The sequence below is a fragment of the Silene latifolia genome, chromosome 8 (assembly GCF_048544455.1).
Source record: "Silene latifolia isolate original U9 population chromosome 8, ASM4854445v1, whole genome shotgun sequence".
Taxonomy (NCBI): domain Eukaryota; kingdom Viridiplantae; phylum Streptophyta; class Magnoliopsida; order Caryophyllales; family Caryophyllaceae; genus Silene; species Silene latifolia.
Window position 1 is genome coordinate 92607770 of NC_133533.1, and position 21445 is coordinate 92629214.

The 21445-nt window shown below is 37.8% G+C and overlaps 1 protein-coding gene across 1 annotated transcript; it reads left to right on the forward strand.

Annotated features, from left to right (window-relative positions):
• The first annotated feature begins 18761 nt into the window (after window positions 1–18761).
• LOC141595526 (uncharacterized) lies at window positions 18762–21054 on the forward strand. Its single transcript, XM_074415491.1, has 5 exons — window positions 18762–19162; window positions 19405–19590; window positions 19884–20093; window positions 20253–20386; window positions 20789–21054. Exons 1-5 carry the CDS (start codon window positions 18762–18764, stop codon window positions 21052–21054), a joined length of 1197 nt encoding a protein of 398 aa, XP_074271592.1.
• The last annotated feature ends 391 nt before the right edge of the window (window positions 21055–21445 follow it).

Sequence of the window (21445 nt, forward strand, 5' to 3'; positions counted from 1 at the left end):
GTATGGTATTCATCGTGGTCGTTCCTACTCCGATAAATGGTATGGAAAAATCAAAGCTTTACAATTTTTTAAGGATTTCTTGAATTTTCAAGAATGGAAGAAAGTTTGTTCTTTTGTTGGTCCGGTTTATCCTATTGAGTTAATCCAATTTTACTCTTCCGTCTACGTAAGAAATAACGTGTTGCATGCGATGGTAAATGATTCTGAAGTCAAAATCTCCCTTGCCGATTTTTGTACTCTGTTTTCGGTCCCCGATGATGGGATCGAAATAAATCCGAGTGCGGAATGGGAGATATGACGGAGGAAGAAAAGCTTAAAATTAAGAAGTCTTTTGATGTTGATGCTACGGGGTCGAGTAATATGCTTGCGGGGTCGTTCACTCCAAAATTGAAATTCTTTCTCAATTTTCTTTGGAATACGGTTGTCCCGATGAGGAGTGGTCGTGATAAATTGTCGAGTTATGAGATGGTATTGATGTCTAAATGGCTTGAAGGGTCCAAAGTTAGTCTTCCTCATCTCGTGTTTCATAAAATCATCCAAACAAGTATTTCCGTCACCGAGGAAAAGTTTTATACCACTTTGGATTTGCCGTATGGTATGTGGGTCTCTCGGCTTTTGGAACTAAAAGGGGTGAGTGGGTCTTCTAGCTATGGTGTAATTGTCAAAGATGAGATGTGTGACACTCATCTTAAATTCATGAAGATGGGTGCAATTGGACCCGATTTTGTATTTTTGGCTAAGGGGAGTGTGGTGGAGAAATCGTCGGATGTGGTCTCGGTTGTTGAACAAAAGTTGGACTCGTTTATGGCAAGTATTTGTGAGAAAATGGATCCACAAAATAAGATGGTTGCGGAATTGGGCTCGGGATTGGGTCAAGACAATAATGGGGCTTCGGGTTCGAAGGGTTCGGATCTTGCCGAGGTCTTGTCTTATTTGCATGGGTTGGAAGCTCGGGTTGATGCTATGGCTAAGGATGCGGCTAGGGCGGCTAAGGAGTCTGTCCGTCATTCCGGGTCATTGGCTAACTTAGCTAGTCAAGGAGGGGCAATATGGCGTGAAGGGAAGGCTATGCATGAGGATATGCGGGTTATTTACGAGGCTACTAAAGTCTTGTCATTGAAAGTGCTTAATTTCGAGACGTGTCTCACGGCACAAGCTAACCATGTTCGTTCATGCTTTGATCGTCTTCACTCTCTTGAGTTTAGGACCCGTCCCGGTTATGTGAACCCAAATGTCGTGAAACGCGACTATCCTTAACCCGTTACCATCTTTCCTTGCTTTCCTTTTTATTAGAATTTATATTTTGAATAATTGTCTAATTCGACCCATTTTGGCTTGCATTTCATTCGGCCCATTTAGCTTAATCACTTGTCTACTCATTCGGCCTATTGGCAATTAGACTATTTTGGTTTGTAGTACACTTATTTTATATTTGGCATGCTTATGTAGTTTATTTTCTCGTTTTATGATCTTTCTTTTCATGATTAATACATGTCTCGACTTATATTATTCTAGTTGTTTTGTGTCTTTTCTCGTCTTTTCGATGATGTCAAGAGAGGGAAGAAAATTCTCGTGACTTAAGTATTTGCCTAAGCTTGCTCCTTGTCATAACCCTTAATCTCTTAAGGTCCTTAGATGCTATCTTTGTATATTAGTGGATTGTTCTTGCGTTCGACTGTCTATGACTTTTGTGGTATTATGTTGAGGGGGAACGTTCACTTAGTCACAAATCGTAAGAGACTTGTCATCATCAAAAAGGGGGAATCTGTTGGACCATATAGATATATGATTAAGTTTTGATAATGACAAGTGTATGTTTCGTTTTATATATACTCTTGCTCGTAATCGTTTGTTTAGTCTTTGTTAGATTGACTTAGGTTTACAAGTTTAGCAAGTAATGTTATAGCATTCTTAGCTATAACATTGAAGATTTGTGAGGCATCATTCAAGTAATGTTATAGCAGCTTGAGCTATAACATTGAAGATTCTTAAAGCATCATAGTAACTGTAACAAGTTTCAAGTTTGATGATCACTCAAGCAAAAGGCTAGATCAAGTCTTTAACGAAGCTCAAGATGAAGAGCTTTTGATCAAGATAAAGAGAAGATCCTATCACTAAAGATCTCCAGGAAGATTAGCTAGTATAGGTCTTCATCTAAAGACGGTATCTTAAGAAAAGAATATTGGGAAGGTAAAGTTATAGCTATTTCACCTATAACTTTACTTACCAAACTTAAACTTATAGCTGTTTCTACTATAACTTTGGGTAGCATTTTAATGGCACGATTTTAATAGTTTTAAAATCATTTTTCAAAGGATAAAATTCTTTAAATATATTTCGAAATCATATGTATCAATAGTGGAATTGATATATGGGTTGTTATAATGGATAACTTGCATATCTCTATTGGTTAGTAAAACTACTTATGGGTCGTCATGCTACCTAGGGTTTGCTAGTTTATTTTAACCTAATCCTAATCCAAAAAAGGATATTTTCGTCTAAGATGGACACGGGCCTAGGGTTTCGGCCGTTGGTTGTAAACCGTTGGGTCGTGCAAATCCCCTAGTATAAGTAACCTATCTGATTATATCTAGCTTATATTTTTATAAGATATTTTCCTATCTTAAAGATATATGATTTGATTTGGTTACTTATATAAAATATTATGGATATAGTTTTGGAAAGATAAGATTTGCTTTTATCTTATTTACCTAAACTAATATATCTTGGATTAAATTAGGAAAGGGATAAAGATTTATCTCTTATGAGATAAACCGCCTATCGCACGGCATCCTAGGGTTTCGTGCAAACCGTAGTTCTTTCCTCTACTATAAATACATATGATTATTCTTCACTCAAGATAAGTTTCTCGAAATATAAAAATCTCTTGCAAACAAAATTGAGTTTAATTCTTAATTGGCTATTTTTATTGTTTTGCGTTTGGAAAATCTTGCGAAAAGTCGTGCTCTTTAATTTGCTTATTTTTCTTAAGGTTACGTCATAAGATAATAGTACTTCATATTGTTTCTTACTCGTTCAATTGTGTGAACACTTAGAAGAACAATCAAGTGCTTTCTTAGTAACTTAAGATAGTCAAAACCGAATATCTAGTGATATTCAAATTGAGTTATAGTTAGAATTAGCTAATAGAGTGGGTTGATAATTTTGTAATCCGGAGAGAGGTACTAAAATTATTAATCGAGAATAGTGGACGTAGGCTTCGACGTGTGAAGCTGAACCACTTCAAATATCGTGTGTCCTTGCAGTTTTTCTTTTCCTTCATTTTATTACGTTCATAATCATTTAGTTAATTAGTTAAAGTTTAATTAATAAACTTGAAGTAATTAATTACTTTGATATAAAATGAAAAGTAGGTATAAGTTTTCAAATACTCAATTCACCCCCCCCCCCCCCCTCAAGTATTTCGGGTGTGATAGACTCTTCAACAACCTGGCCCTAACAGAAGAACTAATAGACGCTGCCAAAATCAGGATGGTATCATACCAACAAGCAGTAGCTAGGACTTACAACAAAAATGTTAGAATTAGATTTTTCAAGAAAAGAGACCTTGTCCTACGAAAAGTTTTTCCAAACACAAAAAGAAAAATCAGCAGGCAAGCTCGCCCCTAAATGGGAAGGCCCTTACTTAATTGATTCAATCGTTGGACAATGAGCATATAGGCTCAAAACATTAGAAGGAGAAATGATCCCAAGATCTTGGAATGTAACACATTTGAAATTATTCCATATGTAAAACCTACGTCAGGCCAAAATCAGGTAAAAACCTTTATCTTTACTATCAGTGATTTAACCTAACATGCTATCTGAAAAAATTACGTGTTTCATATGTTATATGTGCAATCCATGTCTATATATATACACACACTAACCCAATTTCTCTTATCTTTTGAATCCTGAACAATTATACATGACAAATGTTTGTATGCATAAATATTCAGGATTGAGGGCTACTCTACTATACATGAGCCTCTTAAAGACAAAAATTTTTGCACTTAACTTTGCGTAACGAGTTGGTAACTATCACCGGATACAGTTAATGTCAGGACCAATCAAGCATGAAATAATTGCCTGACCTGACTAGGTTTACTGCAAACATTTACAACCGGTTGGATGCAGCAAGACGGTGGAATGGTGTTCTATCCCGACCATCAGTCTAAAAAGCCCTCTTGTCAGGCCGAGTACCAAACCCTCCAGTCAGGCAGGGGACATAAGCCCTCATGTCAGGCCGGTTTTCCCACCCTTTAACCACTATGGCAAAAGCCATACATGGTTGAATTACTTACGATGGTCCAAATCACAAGATAGGTTCAAAAACATTAACAGATTAACAAAGTAAAGATTTAGACAGGTTTACAGGATTGGAAAGACAAAATTTACAGGTTCAAAAAAAATCAAAAGCAAACAGAACATCAGGAAATAAGAAAAATTAGCCAAGGAAGGTCATTACTATCATATTAATAAAGCCTTAGCCCCTGGGGCAAAGGCACCGAAATATTCATTAAGATACGGATAGTCTCCCTGACCGACACAGGAACAAAAAAAATAAAATTGTTTGTCCAGGGACATCCCCCCCTGGATGGGCCATTACCAACAACGAAAAATCAAATTACTGCTTCTCCTTAGAAAAAGCATCAACACTCCCACTCTTAGCCTGATAAGCCTCAGCATCATAATCGTGCTCCCATGGAGAATCGACCTCTTGTTCATTTCCCATGTTGTGCAGAACAGGATACTTAGAGGCAGTAAAGGCCATCTCAACTTCCGGGTTCCAATTCGCCCTAGCCTCCACAGGCTCCGACATAACAGCTGCTCTACCCTTAATATAAAAATACAGGGAGGCATCATCAAGCTTGAACTCTAAATCATCCCTCTCCAGGGTGAGCTCCTCATTCCTGTCCAGCGCCTCCTGCAAGAGCTGTTTGCTCGAGCTTGCCTCAACCTTAGCAGCATCCCTCTCAGCCTGCACCTTCGCCAAGTCAGCAGCCCTTGCAGTTAGATCACCCCGAGCAAAATCCAGTTCAGACTTCAGCTTGTCATAATCTGATCTCATAAGGTCAATCCTGGCTACCAGGGAAGTAGCCTTATAAGCACTATGGAGACAGGCTTTAGCTCCCTGAACAAAAGCAAAAATAATATAAATACTATTTTATAATAATAAAAACCTCTAAATAAAATACACATATTTTGAAATATACACAATAGCAAAATTAACATACCTCCATTACGGCAGCCAAGGCACTTGCCAAAAGGCTGACAGAATGATCTACTGAAGGAACCGCCCTATTAGCAGTCTTAATAGGATCAAGGGTGAGCATGACATCTGACTTCGACGCAGCGTAGTCCCTGATTTTTACCTTAGCAGCCTCCACATTATCTACCCTGGCTCTCACTTCCCTGACTGGGGCAGACATATCAACATCTTCAATTTTTCTCTACTGAGCTGCTTCAGTAGAGGCAGCAGGAACAGTAGAAACCTTGGAAACATCAGGCAACTCGGTTAAATCAATAACAAGCTCATCATCACCGCTTCTCTGGGAGCCTTCCTCCTTAGTCTTAGCCAATATGGCTGAAAGGCCATCCATACCAAATCTGGCAAGACTAGTAGATGACCTGGTGGCTATAATACGAAACACTACATTAGCAATAAAAATAACTATCATGGAAGAGCCAAAATAGACTTACTGCCTGAGGTGGAAGCACTAATAGCCTTCGAAGGTTTAGGCACCCTGGTAGCGCCATCAGCTTTCAGGCAGCGAGGAAGATGACCAGCCCCGCAACAGAGAGGCTAAGACCTCTCCAATTGAGGAATAGCAAGAAAAGCATAAATGTTTGCAGTAGGGTACTCAGTTTCAGTAACCCAATCATCAACTGCGCACAAAGGTGGTATGATTCAATATAATCTGCTTATTTTTTACTAACGAACAAACATGCAGGATAAAAGGAAAAGCCAAACTACTCACCAGCAACGCAAGCTTCATATTTCAAATATGCCAGATCAGGGACCACGGAATTGGTTCTCATAAACATGTACCCAGCAGCCCAGTTCTTATCATGGCCGCTGTCCAGATTGCTAAGGAGAGGAGTAGTGGAAGACCTGACCTTGAAGCTTATACGAACAAGGCTATTAGTCTTGACAACATAACAGGTCTTCAGGTCATCAAGGGAAAAAGTAATATTGTGTTTTTTACAAAGATACTCAACAGAGCAGAGTACTTTCCATACCATGGGCATCAGTTGATAAGAAGGGACACTGATTTCTTTGATAACCTCCACCATAAGAGGAGAGAAAGGAAGCTTACAACCTGCCCTGAAGGCCCAGTTATGAATACAGAACCAACCAGGACAAGCCGAGTTAGCCCTGATAGGCGAATTTTAAGGGATCCAAAGTTCGGAAACAACAGGAATAATTCCTTTATCTTTTAGCACTTTTTCAAATTCAGGCTTCAGGCGATTTGAGAGAGACTGATCATCTTTCCGAGCTTTTGTGGGTTTGAATTCAAAATCACCATGGAAAATTGAAATCATCTCGAGAGGAGAATCATTCGGTTTATCAACCACAAGAGTCTGAGCAGCAGCAGATAAAGGGAGATTTTCAGAAGTAGTTTCTTCAGGGTTTGGACAAGTGGAGTTCCAGGAGACATCAACCCCTAGAGGATTTATTTTTTGCGACCATTGTTGAAGGATTGTTTAAAAATTTGATCGAAGATTAAAAACTGGAAATTAAGGAACTTGAAGAAGAAGAAGATTATAAGAAGAGAATAAAGCGGATTTTTTTAGTGAAGATCAACTTAATGAAGTGAGGAGGTATTTATAATCGGTGAAACTAGGGTTTCAACCGCTACTTGGAAGGGTAATTATTGAGGAAGTTGTAGTAATTGCAAGACGCGTCACAAACTGAACAACTAGCCGTTACAAGAAGCTGATAAAAGTTATCTCCTTATTCCTGGCCTGATCTAGTGAAAATAAGGAGATAAGGGGCAATTGTTGGGCCTGGAAAACTGTAGATATCCCTAATCAATACCTGACCTTGACCTGACTGTTACGGTGTCAAGATGTCAAGCTATCAGGACACATGAAGATAGGCGTCAGGCCATGGAGAGGACAACGGTCAAAATATCAGGACGATATTTGAGCAGGAAATCATGTTATGAGAAGAATATACGCGCAACATTAATTGGAAAGATTCTGCAATTAAAGGCAGTCATTAAGGGCGTAATAATGGACATTATTACGGGTAATTAAGACAGAATATTTGGCATTAATGACGAGAAGATCCAGCCGTTCAATATTGATATATAAAGTGCACTTGGAAATCATTCAAGGAGACAAGATATTCGACACTCAAGCAGAATACTCTCATACAATTCTAAGCAATATTACAATCATTTGTGCTAATTACCAAACAATTATAGTGAAATCCTCTCCTGGCTTGGTGCCCGTGGTTTTTTCCCATTTAAGGGTTTTCCACGTACAAATCCCTTGTCTTATTAGTTCATACTTCCTGTTTTATATTTAATTATTACGCATTTCCTTATTTACTTCTTACCATGACGTTTAATAAACAATTAAGTGAGCTAGTTTACCCTGCCTAGATCTACCCGGCCTCATTTCGCCTCGCGCAGAATCCACACAAAACAGGCTTGTAAGTATATAAACCAAATCGAGCCTCATTAGACCATGCATAACTTTGAATAGGAAGAATTAAGTTGACTTGTAGGTGTTGTACAATCTTGACCGATTCGGCTCCGGGACCCAAACCTTCCTAGGGATTGTAAGCTTATACACCAACTCGATCCCATCACAATAATAATTTCTTGCTTATAACTTGAGAATATGTTTGTATGATCAATTCCCATGAATCCCCTATGAACCCATGATACCCTAGTGCTTTTAACCATTTGTTTACATCTCCATATATTTACCTTGCTTTGTTTTTATTGTTGATTTAGTCTTTAGTTAATTTCCTATCTCAACCCCAAATTGTGGCACCCTAAGACACGACCATTTACAATTGAAAAACCTACATAAATACCCGTCCCTTGGGATCCAGCGTTTCCTTGCCTCTTTGCTATGAGTAGTTTGTATAGTTATAAATATTGTTTTGGTTGGTAGATTTTGACGACGAGTTTCGACCACACCATTAGGCTCAGTAGGACCCTGCGACTTACTTACAATAATCCCACTGCCTATTGGTAGAGAACCTCTTTTGGAGTTTTTCATATTGAATAGGCCAAGAATCTTATCGATATAGGTTTCTTGAGTCAAATCTAATATCCTTTTGGATCTATTCCTATGAATCCGGATACCCAAGATGTGCTCAGCTTCTCCCAAATATTTCATTTGGAGGTGATTTCCTAGCCACTTCTTGACAGAAGCAAGCATATCTACATCATTCTCAATGAGTAATATGTCGTTAGCATAAAGAAGTAAGAAAACAATTTTACTCCCACTAAACTTCATGTAGAAACATGGTTCCTCAACACTTCGAGAAAAACCATTATGTTTAATAACATGATTCAAACGATGATTCCAACTCATTGACGCTTGCTTAATACCATAAATGGATATATTAAGTTTGCATACTTTGTTAGGATTTTTAGGATCCAGAAATCCTTCAGGTTCTGTCACGAAAACATCCTCTTCCAGTAACCCGTTCAGGAAAGCGGTTTTTACATGCATTTGCCATATCTCATAATCATGAAATGCAACAATCGCTAACATTATCCGAATATATCTAAGCATAGCAACTAGTGCAAAAGTTTCATCATAGTGTAAGCCATGAACCTAGGTGAAACCTTTTGCTACCAATCTATCTTTGTAGACATCTTTATATCCATGTATGCCGAATTTAATCTTAAATACCCACTTACACTGAAGAGGTCGAACATATTTAGGTAAGTCAACCAGGTCCCATACCTGATTATCCTACATGGAATCCATTTCTGATGGCATGGCCTCGAGCCATAGCTTAGAGTCAGAACTAGTAATAGCTGCTTTGTAGGTCTTAGGTTCGTCACTTTCCAAAAGTAAAACCTTATAGTCACCATCTTCTTTAATAACACCAAGGTATCTATCAGGCTGGCGACTAACCCTCTATGACCTCCAAAGTTCAGAAGGAACAATAACCGATTCAGATTTAGAAGGAACATCTTCATGTACTGTCACATCAGTTTGTGGCTCCTGAACTTCATCAAGTTCAAATTTTCTCCCACTCTGTCTTCTAGAAATAAAATCTTTTTCTAGAAAGATAGCTTCATGAGCCACAAACACTTTGTTCTCATTACTATTGTACAAGTAATATCCACAAGTTTCCTTAGAGTAGCCTACAAAAATAAATTTTTCAGGACGAGGTGCAAGCATATCGTCTGACTTGCTCTTGACATAAGCATCACAACCCCATACTTTCATGTATTACAAATTCGGGACTTTCCCTTTCCATATCTCATATGGAGTTTTGTCAGTTGCTTTAGTGGGACTTTGATTAAGTGAGCGTATAGTAGATAAAATGGCAAAACCGAAATATGACTTAGGTAACTCACTTTGACACTAGCTGGTACTGGAGGAAAATTTGTAAAGTGAGGGATCTTCTTATTGTCCCCTATTTACAAAAGCAATGGGATAACATCCCTGGTAAAACTTACACTATTGCCAAGGGATACGAATATCTTCGACATAAAAATGACCAAGTTCCGTGGTCATCACTAGTCTGGAATCAAATGACTCTTCCTAAACACAGTCTGCTAGCATGGATCTATTTCCACAAAGGTTTGAACACTCATGAAAAACTGAAAAGTTTTGGGTTGGATATTGATACTACCTGCCTTATTTGTGGAGATGGGAACGATTCCTTGGATCATCTTTTCTTCTCCTGTGAATATAGTCAAAGAATCAGTAGTAGAATTGAGCAATGGATGGGTATTAGCTTACCTCGAGACGATATGACGGTGTGGCGGAGTAACATCACTGGATCTCGGGATAGGAAGGACATCATCAATGCAATCATCAATGCTATGATGTATTCCATTTGGCACCAGAGGAATCGCAGCAAACATGAGGCTACGGTTGTCAGACCAGAAACAATGGCTACTGGAATCATCAAAGAGATGAAGATTTGGATAGCCAAAATTGTGACGAGGAGGAAGAAGCCGCGGGATCAGTGGATCTATGGTTTGTGTGGAGTGTGAAGGTGGCGCTGCTGTCTCTCTATCTCTCCTGGTTTTGTTGCTAAAAAGAAATTGGGTAAGACTTTTTGTTTGTCGGAAATAGGGTAAGACTTGTTTGTTGTCAGTGGTTGTAAGTGAGCTTTGGGCTTTCATGTTCCACCTGTTTTGTTGTTGCGTGTTTTGTTTGGCCCAATTTTTTTTGGGTCATCCTAACACGATGTATGGTCACGTTCTCTTTTGATTTAATGGAAAGCTTACATTTTATCAAAAAAAAAAACTCACTTTGACTCATCATTGATCGGACCATATCTAATAAAGTGCGATTCCTCCTTTCAGCTACACCATTCAATTGAGGTGTGGCAGGAGGAGTTAACTGAGATACAATACCGCAGTCTTTAAGGTGATCTCTAAAGCCATTGCTTAAATACTCCCCGCCACGATCTGATCATAATGTTTTAATATTCTTATTTAATTGGTTTAGTAATTCATTCTGAAATTCTTTGAACTTGTCAAAAGCTTCACTTTTATACCTCATTAAGTAGATATACCCATATCTACTCATGTCATAGGTAAAAGTAATTAAATCGTCATAATTACCTCTAGCAGTAACTGTCATTGGACCACACACATCGGTATGTATTAAACCCAACAACTTACTAGCTCGAGATCCTTTTCCTATAAAAGGTGCACGAGACATCTTGCCAAGAAGTCAAGATTCGCATGTACCAAATGATTCGAAATCAAAAGGTTTAATTATACCAGTCGACACTAGTCTTTTAATGCGTTTCTCGTTAAAGTGTCCTAATCGTCAATGCCATAAATAAGATTAAACGGGATCACCTGTTTTGAGTCTTTTATTATCTAAATGATAAACATCGTTGCAAGTGTCTAGAATAAAAATACTATTTATTGAAATAGTTTGGCTATATACAATCCCATTAAGGGAAAAAGTACTACACTTGTCTTTTATAAGAAAAGAAAAACCTTATGTGTCTAACACAAATACTGATATTATATTCCTAGACAACGTCGGCACAAAATAACAATTATTAAGAAACAACTGCAATCCTGAAGCTAAATTAATTGCATAGGTTCCTACTGAGACGACATCTACTTTAGATCCGTTTCCCATTCGAAGATCAACATTACCCTTGTTTAGCTTTCATATGATTTTTAGGCCCGGCAAATGATTCCACAAGTGAGAACCACAACTAGTATCTAATACCCAGGTTGTATTTGAAGCATAATTTATGTCTATTATAAAAGATTTGGTTGACAAATTACATGTTGGCTTCACAATGCCAAATTTAATGTTATCCAAGAATTTTGTGCAATTACGCCTCCAATGTCCCTTGTTATTACAATAATTACAAGTATCTTTAAGAGAATTACTCTTCTTAGGCTTAGGCTTGGTAGAGCAACTCGCAATTGCTTTACCTTTGCCATCTACCTGTACGGGCTTCTTACATGCGTTCCTCTTAAACTGCTTCTTCCCCTTCACGTTTATCGCAAGTCCTTCTCTGCTTGCACAAGTAGAGAATGGAGCTCATGTAAAATTTTTCTCATGTTCGTCATACTATAATTTACCCTAAATTGGGTAAATCCTTTGACGTGAGAGAGAGAGAGAGAGTGGAGCACTTGGTCCACCACAAGCTCGTTGGGAATCTTACATCCTAACCCCTTTAGAGTTTCTACGTACTCAATCATTCTAAGTAGGTGTCAACTCACATGTTGACCATCTTTGAGGTTGGCCTCAAAGAAACGAACTGCGGTGTCAATACTAAATTATTTTCAGGGCTTGAGAACACATAGTAGAAAGCCTCGAGATTACTTCTTGTGCATTGCGAAACTTGACACATTGCCTTTGTAAAGCAGGATCCATTCAAAAAATCAAAACATTTTTTATTGCAGCAGATTCCTTTGGATAATTATTAAAAGCCTCCCTTACATCGGCAGTGGCCCTAGTACTAGGTAAAGGGGGAGAGGGATCGACAAGATAGCTTAATTTGCCATCACCTGCGGCAGCTAATCGAAGTTGTTCCTCCCAATCTTTAAAATTTCTACCATCGGTTTTATTACATATTTGTCCATGAAAAAACGAAGCCATGAATCTTTAGCTATAGTGACGATTTGCCTATTAGAAGACATCGTGATTACTACAAAGGAAATGAAAGGAAAGATTATTATTTATCGTCTAAGTATTTTAACTTGTGAAACCATTTTAACAAGTTCTCATTTATATAATGATCCCACTGAATTATATAAATGATTCCAAGGTCAAATTTTATATAAACACGGGCTCGGTGGACCAATTCAACCCTTATTTATATAAATTTGGTGAGTCAACAATTTTGACTGATTCTACTACTAGAATGCTTAGTCGACGGATTTTCTTAAAATATATCTTTTAGCCCTATAAATACTTATGGGCACGGTTGACCGATTCAACCCATAATTATCTTGTTGAGTCCAACCAATTTTAACGCGTAATAACTTTTATTACCATACTTACTCAACGTAAAAGGAGTGTAACTCGGTGATCCGAACCTACCTCTAATGAAGAAGGGATTCATTGGTGCTATTATTTGATAAGGGTAATCTCAATTTTCAAACAAAGGTGAGAGATCTTATAAATTTAATTGTCTATAACTTTTAAGTGAACAAAATTGGTTAATGCTAGACAATTAAATCGATAACAACAAAATAAAACTTGTAGTGACGATTTGGCTTGAATGCATAAAAATAAGACAACAAATCCTAATTTGGCCACCTAGTTAATCTAATTAACTAAAACTATTACACTTTGGAAACCAACTCCTTTGTCTTTTAAATCTTCATAAAAATGGCCTCCTTTTTAGGATTTCGGAACGCCTTTCCGAAAATACCGTCTTTATGAAAACTTCGTCTTTAGATGCTTCATTTAACTACTAATAATTAAATTACATAACAATTTCCTATTATACGTACAATTTGTAATAAAATTAAAATAAAAACTATTAAATAATTACAAATTGGGCGATGCGAAATCGCAATTAATTACAAAACAAGTCGATATTCCCTTACATTACGGGAAATGCCAACTTCTACTTATGGCCATATTAGGAAAAATTACATAATTGTAATACTAAAAAAATAAAATATTCATCTATATGAATAAAAAAATGCAATAATGTAAAATGACATGCCAAATCGTCTAACTTACCAACAACGATCATTTGAGCTTCCTTTGACGTAATTTTTACCATTAAAATTCCATAATAAATTCTTAAAACACTTTTAAGATTCTCACTAACTATCTTGAATTTATATGGGATAAAAAGATAAATTATAACAAAAAGACATAATAATTCACAATTATTATGAAAAACATTCCATTTAATTAAAATATTTATTTAAAGATTTTTTACATTCTGGTATTTCACCAAAATGACATGCATGTAAAAATTTTGGTTTTGAATTTTAATTAAAACAATTTCACAATTTTCTCGTAAAACGATAATATTTAGGATTTAATTCTAAATCAAATCATAAAAATTGAATAGACTTGAAATAAATTATTTTTCATTTTGGAATAATTTCTAGGAGCTAAAAATCCAAATATTTAGAGACCAAAAATTAAATTAATATTTATTTGTAAAATAACCATTATTTACCAATTTTTATCAAATAAAAATCAATAAACTACCAAAATTAATCACATTAATTTATAGTTTCTATTTTTATCATAAATAAAGCATTAATTGGTTATTTCTAAATAAATATGCATAAAATTAACTTGTAACATAATTTAATTAACTCTTAATTAATTTTAGTGCATTTTTACTCAATTTTATGCCATTTTAAGTCATAAAAAGTGATTAAATATAATAAAAATCAAATTTTCGTCCCATATCATTCTAAGACAAGATTATTTACGTGCAAGACCATATTATGTGATAAAACTAATTTTAACAACATAATATCAAATCTTATTAATTTATATCATAAATTACTAAAATCGTCTTAAGACTACATGCATGTATCTAACAATGCTGTGATACCACTTGTTTGCTATTTAAACCATATTAGACTCATCTCGCAATGTCAAAATTACTAACTAATTTTATGAAGTGGTCTAAATCTACATGCATGCAAAGATAAACAACATAAATATTGTATAAAACCATCTTAAGATAAATTTCCTTACATTGATGGTGGAAATATATGGGCACAACACAAGGACTCCTTCCTAGATGTTGCTCTTGAGCTAATATATAGTGGATGATCCTCCAAAACCCAAATTACCAACTTAGGTAATCTCTTTTGGTGGCACCCAAGATTATCCTAAAAGACTACTAAAATTACTAACTAGATAATAGTAGTGATATCCTTGTATTATGTGAATTTGATGTACTAATTAATATTATTACTTTGATAATATTATTAGTTTATTTTTATACGTATTTTTTTATGTAAAAGATGAATAAAAATAAGAAGAAAAATATGGTCTTAAAGTGGCTAATACAAGCTATAAAGACCAAACTTTTCTTCAAATTTTTTTCCAACTTCATAAATGGTGGAATAACATGGGGATATATAGGAAAATTGTGGTGACAAAGGTGAGTGGAAATGCCACATAAAGGACACATGTAAGTCCTTAAAGAACCAGTGCATCTGGACCATTTTGGGTCCATTTCGGTTTTCGACATTTACCCCACAAATGCTTATAAGTCTTATATTTAATTATCTTACATAATTAAATATTAATTTAATTATTTAACACTTAAATAATACAAATTAACTACTAATGACTACCTAACTATTAAGTAATCATAAGACCATTTTATCAACATAAAATGTGTCAATATAACCCTATTTAGCTATTTTACAATCTCTTGTAAATTTCAAACAGCTAATAATCTTCACTTCATAACTTATACACATATCACATAAAATTAATTAATTAAAAAGTAATTTATAACTTTTAATTTATATTTATTAATTAATTATCACATAATTAAATAATAGATCCCCTCGTCCCGAGTTTGTAGCCCGTCATAAAATAATACATTCACGAGACTAATTAAAAGTCAAATAATACAAGGAATTAATTATCTCGTATCTCATACAAACAATTAATTCATTACTAGTATAGACCCCGTGCAATGTATGCACGGTATTTATAGAGTTTTATTTTTTAGTGTATTATTTGTGAAATTTAAATTGACAATTTATCTATTTTTCATATTTCTCATCATTGTATTTTGATTTGAAAAATAAAAAATTAAATTGTAAGAAGTCATGAAATGAGTGTTTTGCTTTAAAAAAAAAACTGCCGAGAAATTAATAACGTTACTTTATAAATATTTACTAATAACATACTCCCTCCATTCAACTCCACTTTGCAACATTGGTTTTTACACGGATATTAAGGAGCGGATTAAAAAAAGTATTAAAAGTACATGGGAAAAGAGAAAGAAGAGGTTAAAAATATTAAAAAAAACATAAAGGTGGGGTTTTATGGTGGGTTAGTGTGGGGTATAGGTGGCATTTTTTGTAAATAAAGATTTTCAATAAGGATATAATTGTCATTTTTTTAGCCAAATAAGGAAACCTGTAAAGTGGAGTTGAATGGACGGAAATGGAATACATGTAAAGTGAAGTTGAATGGAGGGAGTATTTTTTTAGCGGCAACTTTTTATCATAAATAATCAATGAGTTTTAATAAAGTTCTTAAGAAAAAAATAAATAATTTCTTTATCATACAAAGACCGGAGATAAATTTATGTAGAATGTGAAATATTGAATGTTATAAATATTCAAATCTAAAAGATTATGCCCATTTATAACCCGTTATGTAAATACCTATAGTATATGCTAAAAATAAAAAACCCTATTCTAGGAAACATGTTTTAGGCGGGAAAATATGGAGTTTCGCCTATTCATTTAGTAAATAGGGGATTTTTGGGCGTCATCCTATAGGTGTGACCTAAAGGGATCCGCTAATCACCACTGTCATCATATAGCACTCCAAGTCATCAGGTAGTAGACAGACGAAACCAAGACTCCAGAAGCCTTACCAGCCATCAATACCTGAAGCTGAGGAAGATGTTGAGTAGGGTCCCAAGATTGCCACCTCCGCTCGAAAAGGCGGCACCTGAAACTTATGCTGACTCACCATTCGTGGATGCCATATCCGTTATTGCCATGCCAAAGGGATTCACAAATCCAAACATGCCTCTCTTCGATGGCACTACAGACCTTTTGACCACATGAGCCAATACAAGCAGAAAATGATGACAGTGACGGCAGTAGGACAGGTAAAAGAAGCTTGTATGTGTAAGTGGTTCAGATCCACGTTAACAGGGCCAGCACTTCGGTGGTTCGTAGGCTTGCCTAACAGGTCGATATCAACGTTTGCCGACTTGGTAAACGTATTCACTCAGCAATTTGCAAGCAGCTGGAAGGCACAACAGCATGCATGAGACTTGTATAGAATTGTTCAGGGATCGGGAGAGACCATCGGAGAGTACAACACCAGATTCAATAATGAGAAGGCGGAAGTACGAGAGTGTGACGTGTCGACGGTAGTAGAAACCTTTAGAAGAGGTCTACATCACGAATCCGGCCTATACAAACAGCTGACTATGAACCCTTGTCATAATTTTGAAGCAGTACAAGAGAAAGCAGTAGCCACAATCAGGTTGGAAGAAGACATCTTAGCTAGTGCCAGCATGTCGAGCATGCCAAGCATATTCAGCACATCGACTATAGATAAATCAAGCAGAAAGCAACCCACTAGCAAGAAGGATGACATGTACAGGCCATATGGAAGGGGAGTCAACAGAGTAGACAAAAGAGAGAAAAATCAGCAGCTCCCTACACTGGCAGAGTTTTGATTCACAACCAACGTCGGAGGAATCTTGAAAGCACTAAAGGAGATGGGAGACAAGGTAAGACGGCCTAAGCCACCAGTAGAAGAGCAGGCATCGCGAAAAAGACAGCAAGAGGAAATGTGAGTTCCATCGTGATATAAGGCATAACACAGAAGATTGCTACACATTACGCAAGGAGATCCGACGCCTGTATGAGCAGGGGGACCTGAGCCACCTATTATCATGTGGGGGGCAGGCAGCAGGATAGGGTAGGCTCCACAAAACATGCAACTCAACCTAAATGCACCAAGATAATAAACGTGATAACAGGTGGCTCAGACATAAGTGGATTAACATACTCAGCGGCCAAAAGACATGATACTGAGACCAAAGGAGATAGACCAGAAACCTCTTGCAGAGTTTCTCATAGTGATCTACCTGCGGTAGCTTTTTACGAAAGAGACATATGTGACGAGCAAGAGCATCACGACACACTCATCATAACTCTATTGATGGCCAACTACACAGTCAGAAAGGCCCTGGTAGACACGGGTAGCTCGGTCAACTTGATCATGCTGAAAACCATCAAAAACATGGGATTCAGCGCGAAGGATTTGCAGAAGAAGATATTCCTCTGGTAGGCTTCAATGAGGAGACAACCAGCTCGTTGGGAGATATAGTAATCCCAACCTACGTGGGAGGAGTCAACAAGCAGGTAAGGTACAAGGTCATTGATGGACCCCCTACCTACAACGTTATCTTTGGAAGACCATGGCTGCACCTAATGAAAACAGTTCCCTCAACGTATCACCAATGCATAAAGTTCCCCACACCATGGGGATTAGAAACAGTATGAGGAGACCATGAGGAAGCTAGAGGTTGCTACAAGAAAGCGTTGAAGTGTACAGCCAGCCCCCAACATAACAATTACAGAAGCAACCTGTCCAGGACGAATACGTTGAACCTTCAGGCGAAGAACTAGATCAGATCAACCTGGACAAACTGCACCCTGAGAGGATCGTGCTTATAGGGGCAGGATGCACAGGAGACCTCAGACAACATCTAGTCAAATTCCTGCAAGCCAATATGGATTTTTTCGCATGGTCCTCAGACAACATGATAGGATAGATCCGTCTATCATAACACGTAAACTTAGCGTGGACCCGGGAAGCAAAGCTATCCAACAGAGACGAAGGAAGTTTGCAGCTGAGAGAAATAAACTGATCAACCAGGAGGTAGATAGCCTGCTAGCAACAGTTAAGATAAGAGAGGTGAAGTACCGAGAATGGTTGTCAAATGTGGTGGAAGTACCTAAGATGAATGGAAAGTGGAGAGTATGCGTAGACTTCACCGACCTTAACAAGGCATGTCCCAAAGATCCTTTCCCACTACAACACATTGACACAATGGTGGATGCAACAGATGGACACGGGATGCTAACATTCCTGGACGCATGGAGTGGTTACAACCAAATCAAGATGGATCCAGCAGATCAGGAGAAGACATCATTCATGTCTGAAAGAGGAATATATTGCTACAACGTCATGCCCTTCGGCCTTAAAACGCAGGATCCTCGTATCAAAGGCTAGTCAACCGTATGTTCACAGAGCAAATAGAAAGGACCATGGAGGTATATATTGATGATATGGTTGTAAAATCAAAGAAAGCTGCGGATCACAAGCGACATCTAGCAGAAACATTCAGCACCCTCAAAGAGTACAAAATGAAGCTAAATCCGTTCAAATGCACCATTGGAGTTTCCTCCGACAAATTCTTAGGTTATATTGTCACTCAAAGAGGAATAGAAGCCATCACCAAACAGATTAAGGCCGTATTACAACTGGAGTCACCAGAAAAACTGAAGGATGTGCAGAGGCTAGCTGGTAAAGTAGCAGCTTTGAGCAGGTTCATTTCGATATCTTCAGACAAGTGTAGACTATTCTACGATATATTAAGGAAGAGCCAGAAGTTTGAATGGACATCAGACCACGAGCAGTCATTCAAGGAGCTGAAGCACTACCTCAGCACCCCGCCACTACTATCAAAACCAGAACAGGGAGAACCATTGTTCCTCTACTTGGATGTCATAGAGGTAGCAGTAAGCGCAGTTCTAGTCAGAGAGCAGTAAAAGGAGCAAAAGCTGGTCTATTATGTAAGTAAATCTCTGCTGCCGGCAGAGACCAGGTACACATCTCTTGAAAAATTAGTACTAGCACTAGTAATTGCATCTTACAAATTGCGCCCTTACTTTGAGCCCCACACCATACATGTTGTAACAACTACCCATTAAAATCCGTGATGAGGAAGCCTGGGCTGTCAGGAAGAATGTAGAAATGGTTAGTACACCTTAGCGGATATGACATCAGATATGATCCAAAAACAACAATAAAGTCACAGGCAGTGGCAGACTTTGTGTCAGACTTCAGCCCGACCATCCAAAATCTGGCAGATGAAGAGATTCTAACCTTAAAAGGAAACAAGGAAGCAGAAGTCTGGCAGATATACATCGATGGAGCCTCCAACCAAAGGGGGACAGGTGTAGGACTAATCCTGTGATCACCGCATGGAGATCTAATAGCACAAGCAGTAAGATGTGAATTTAAGGCAACTAACAATGAAACAGAATATGAAGCCTTAATGCTAGGAATGCAGCTAGCCCTGGAGTTGGGAGTCAGGAACTTACAAATATTCAGTGACTCTTTGTTAATAGTTAACCATGTGAACGATGAATTCATAGCCATGGATTCAAAGATGATCGCCTATTTAAAAGTAGCAAAGGAGCTGAAGAAGAAATTCAAAGATTGCAAGCTTAAACAGATCCCCAGAGATCAGAACGTGGAAGCAGATGCCTTAGCAACTCTGGGGCAACCTTCAAGCCAACCGACTTGTCCAGCATCCCCATCGCTCACGTGCTGGAACCTTCTATCCGAAAATTGGAGGTAGCGAAGATAGGAGAACTGGAAGACCAGCAATATGGGGCAGCAGTTCAGTCAACTACAAATAGTCAGACGCTTGTACAGCCAGACAGTAGAGCTAGTGGTCAGATGGCTGCCCAGTGAGATAATCAACCGGCTGGTCAGGCAGATGACTGGGACTAGCGGATGACATACCTAGATTGGTTGCGACATGGCAAGCTTCCAGATGACGGGAAGAAGATAAGAGGTTTCAAAATAAAAGCCTCAAAATTCATACTAATTGATGACATATGTTTCAGGCAGTCAACAGCAGGACCATACCTAAGATGCCTTGATAAGCAAGAAGCGCAGACTGTTTTGGTTGCTCTCCACAGTGACGAGTGTGGAAACAATGTAGGGGGCAGGAGTCTGTCAAACAAAGCTCTGAGACAAGGTTACTTTTGGCCAATAAAGAGGGCAAACTCAACAGAATATGCCCACAAGTGTGACGCTTGCCAGTGCTCAGCGCCAATGATCCATCTGCCGGCAGAGCCCCTACATCCCATTATTTCTCCTTGGCCATTCATGACATGGGGGATGGATATAGTGGGCCCTCTGCCTAGAGCCACAGGAAACAGAATATGGATGCTAGCAATGACAGATTATTTCTCCAAGTGGATAGAAGCGGAAGCATTGACAAAAGTGAAAGACAAACAGGTCATCTCTTTCACTAAGCGTAATATCATCTGTAGGTTTGGTATCCCATCAGAAATCATATGTGACAACGGATGACAATTCATCTCAAACGATGTCAAGGGATATTGTGCTAGATGGAACATCACTCTAAAAAAATCAGCACCCAGGACTCCAATGTCTAACGGGCAAGCTGAATCCAGTAAGAAAATTATCATAGACAACTTGAGAAGGAGGTTACAGGAGTTAGGAGGAAAGTGGGAAGATGAATTGCCAATAGTGTTATGGTCAGACAGAATGACCCCAAAGACGGCAACAGGCCAGGCACCCTTCAGCCTGGTGTTTGGTGCAGAAGCACTCATTCCATCAGAAGTTATAGTTCTTACTCACAGGTATGGATGTATGACAGGGGAACAAAACAACGCATAGATGGCCAGGAGCCTGGACACAGTAGATGAGTTGCGAACAAGTGCCAATATACGTTTGCCAACCTACAAGCAGTCAGTCGCCAGAAGTTACAACAAGAATGAAAAGTCAGGCTCCTGAAGGTAGGAGACCTGGTTCCCAGTGAAATGTTCCAAAACACAAAGATTCGTAAGGCAGGCAAATTCGCCTACAAATAGGAAGGACCATACGACGTAGAAGGAGTTGTTGGCCATGGTGCGTAGAGATTAATGACTATGGACGGTCAGATCATACACAAACCATAGAACATACTTCACTTGAAGAGACATCACTTTTAATAATACGTAGAATTTAGTGTACAGGGTAGTGTGTTAAGAAAAGCCAAAAAAAAATTGTTAAAAAAAAACATTAGTAG

Bases quoted from the DNA above. Each gene is read 5' to 3' on its own strand.
- LOC141595526 (XM_074415491.1), top strand. From the start codon at position 18,762: ATGAAGCTAAATCCGTTCAAATGCACCATTGGAGTTTCCTCCGACAAA. The intron at 19,591-19,883 runs GTGATCACCGCA...ACGTGGAAGCAG, and splicing joins ACAGGTGTAGGACTAATCCT to ATGCCTTAGCAACTCTGGGG. The intron at 20,094-20,252 runs GTGAGATAATCA...CATATGTTTCAG, and splicing joins AGTGGTCAGATGGCTGCCCA to GCAGTCAACAGCAGGACCAT.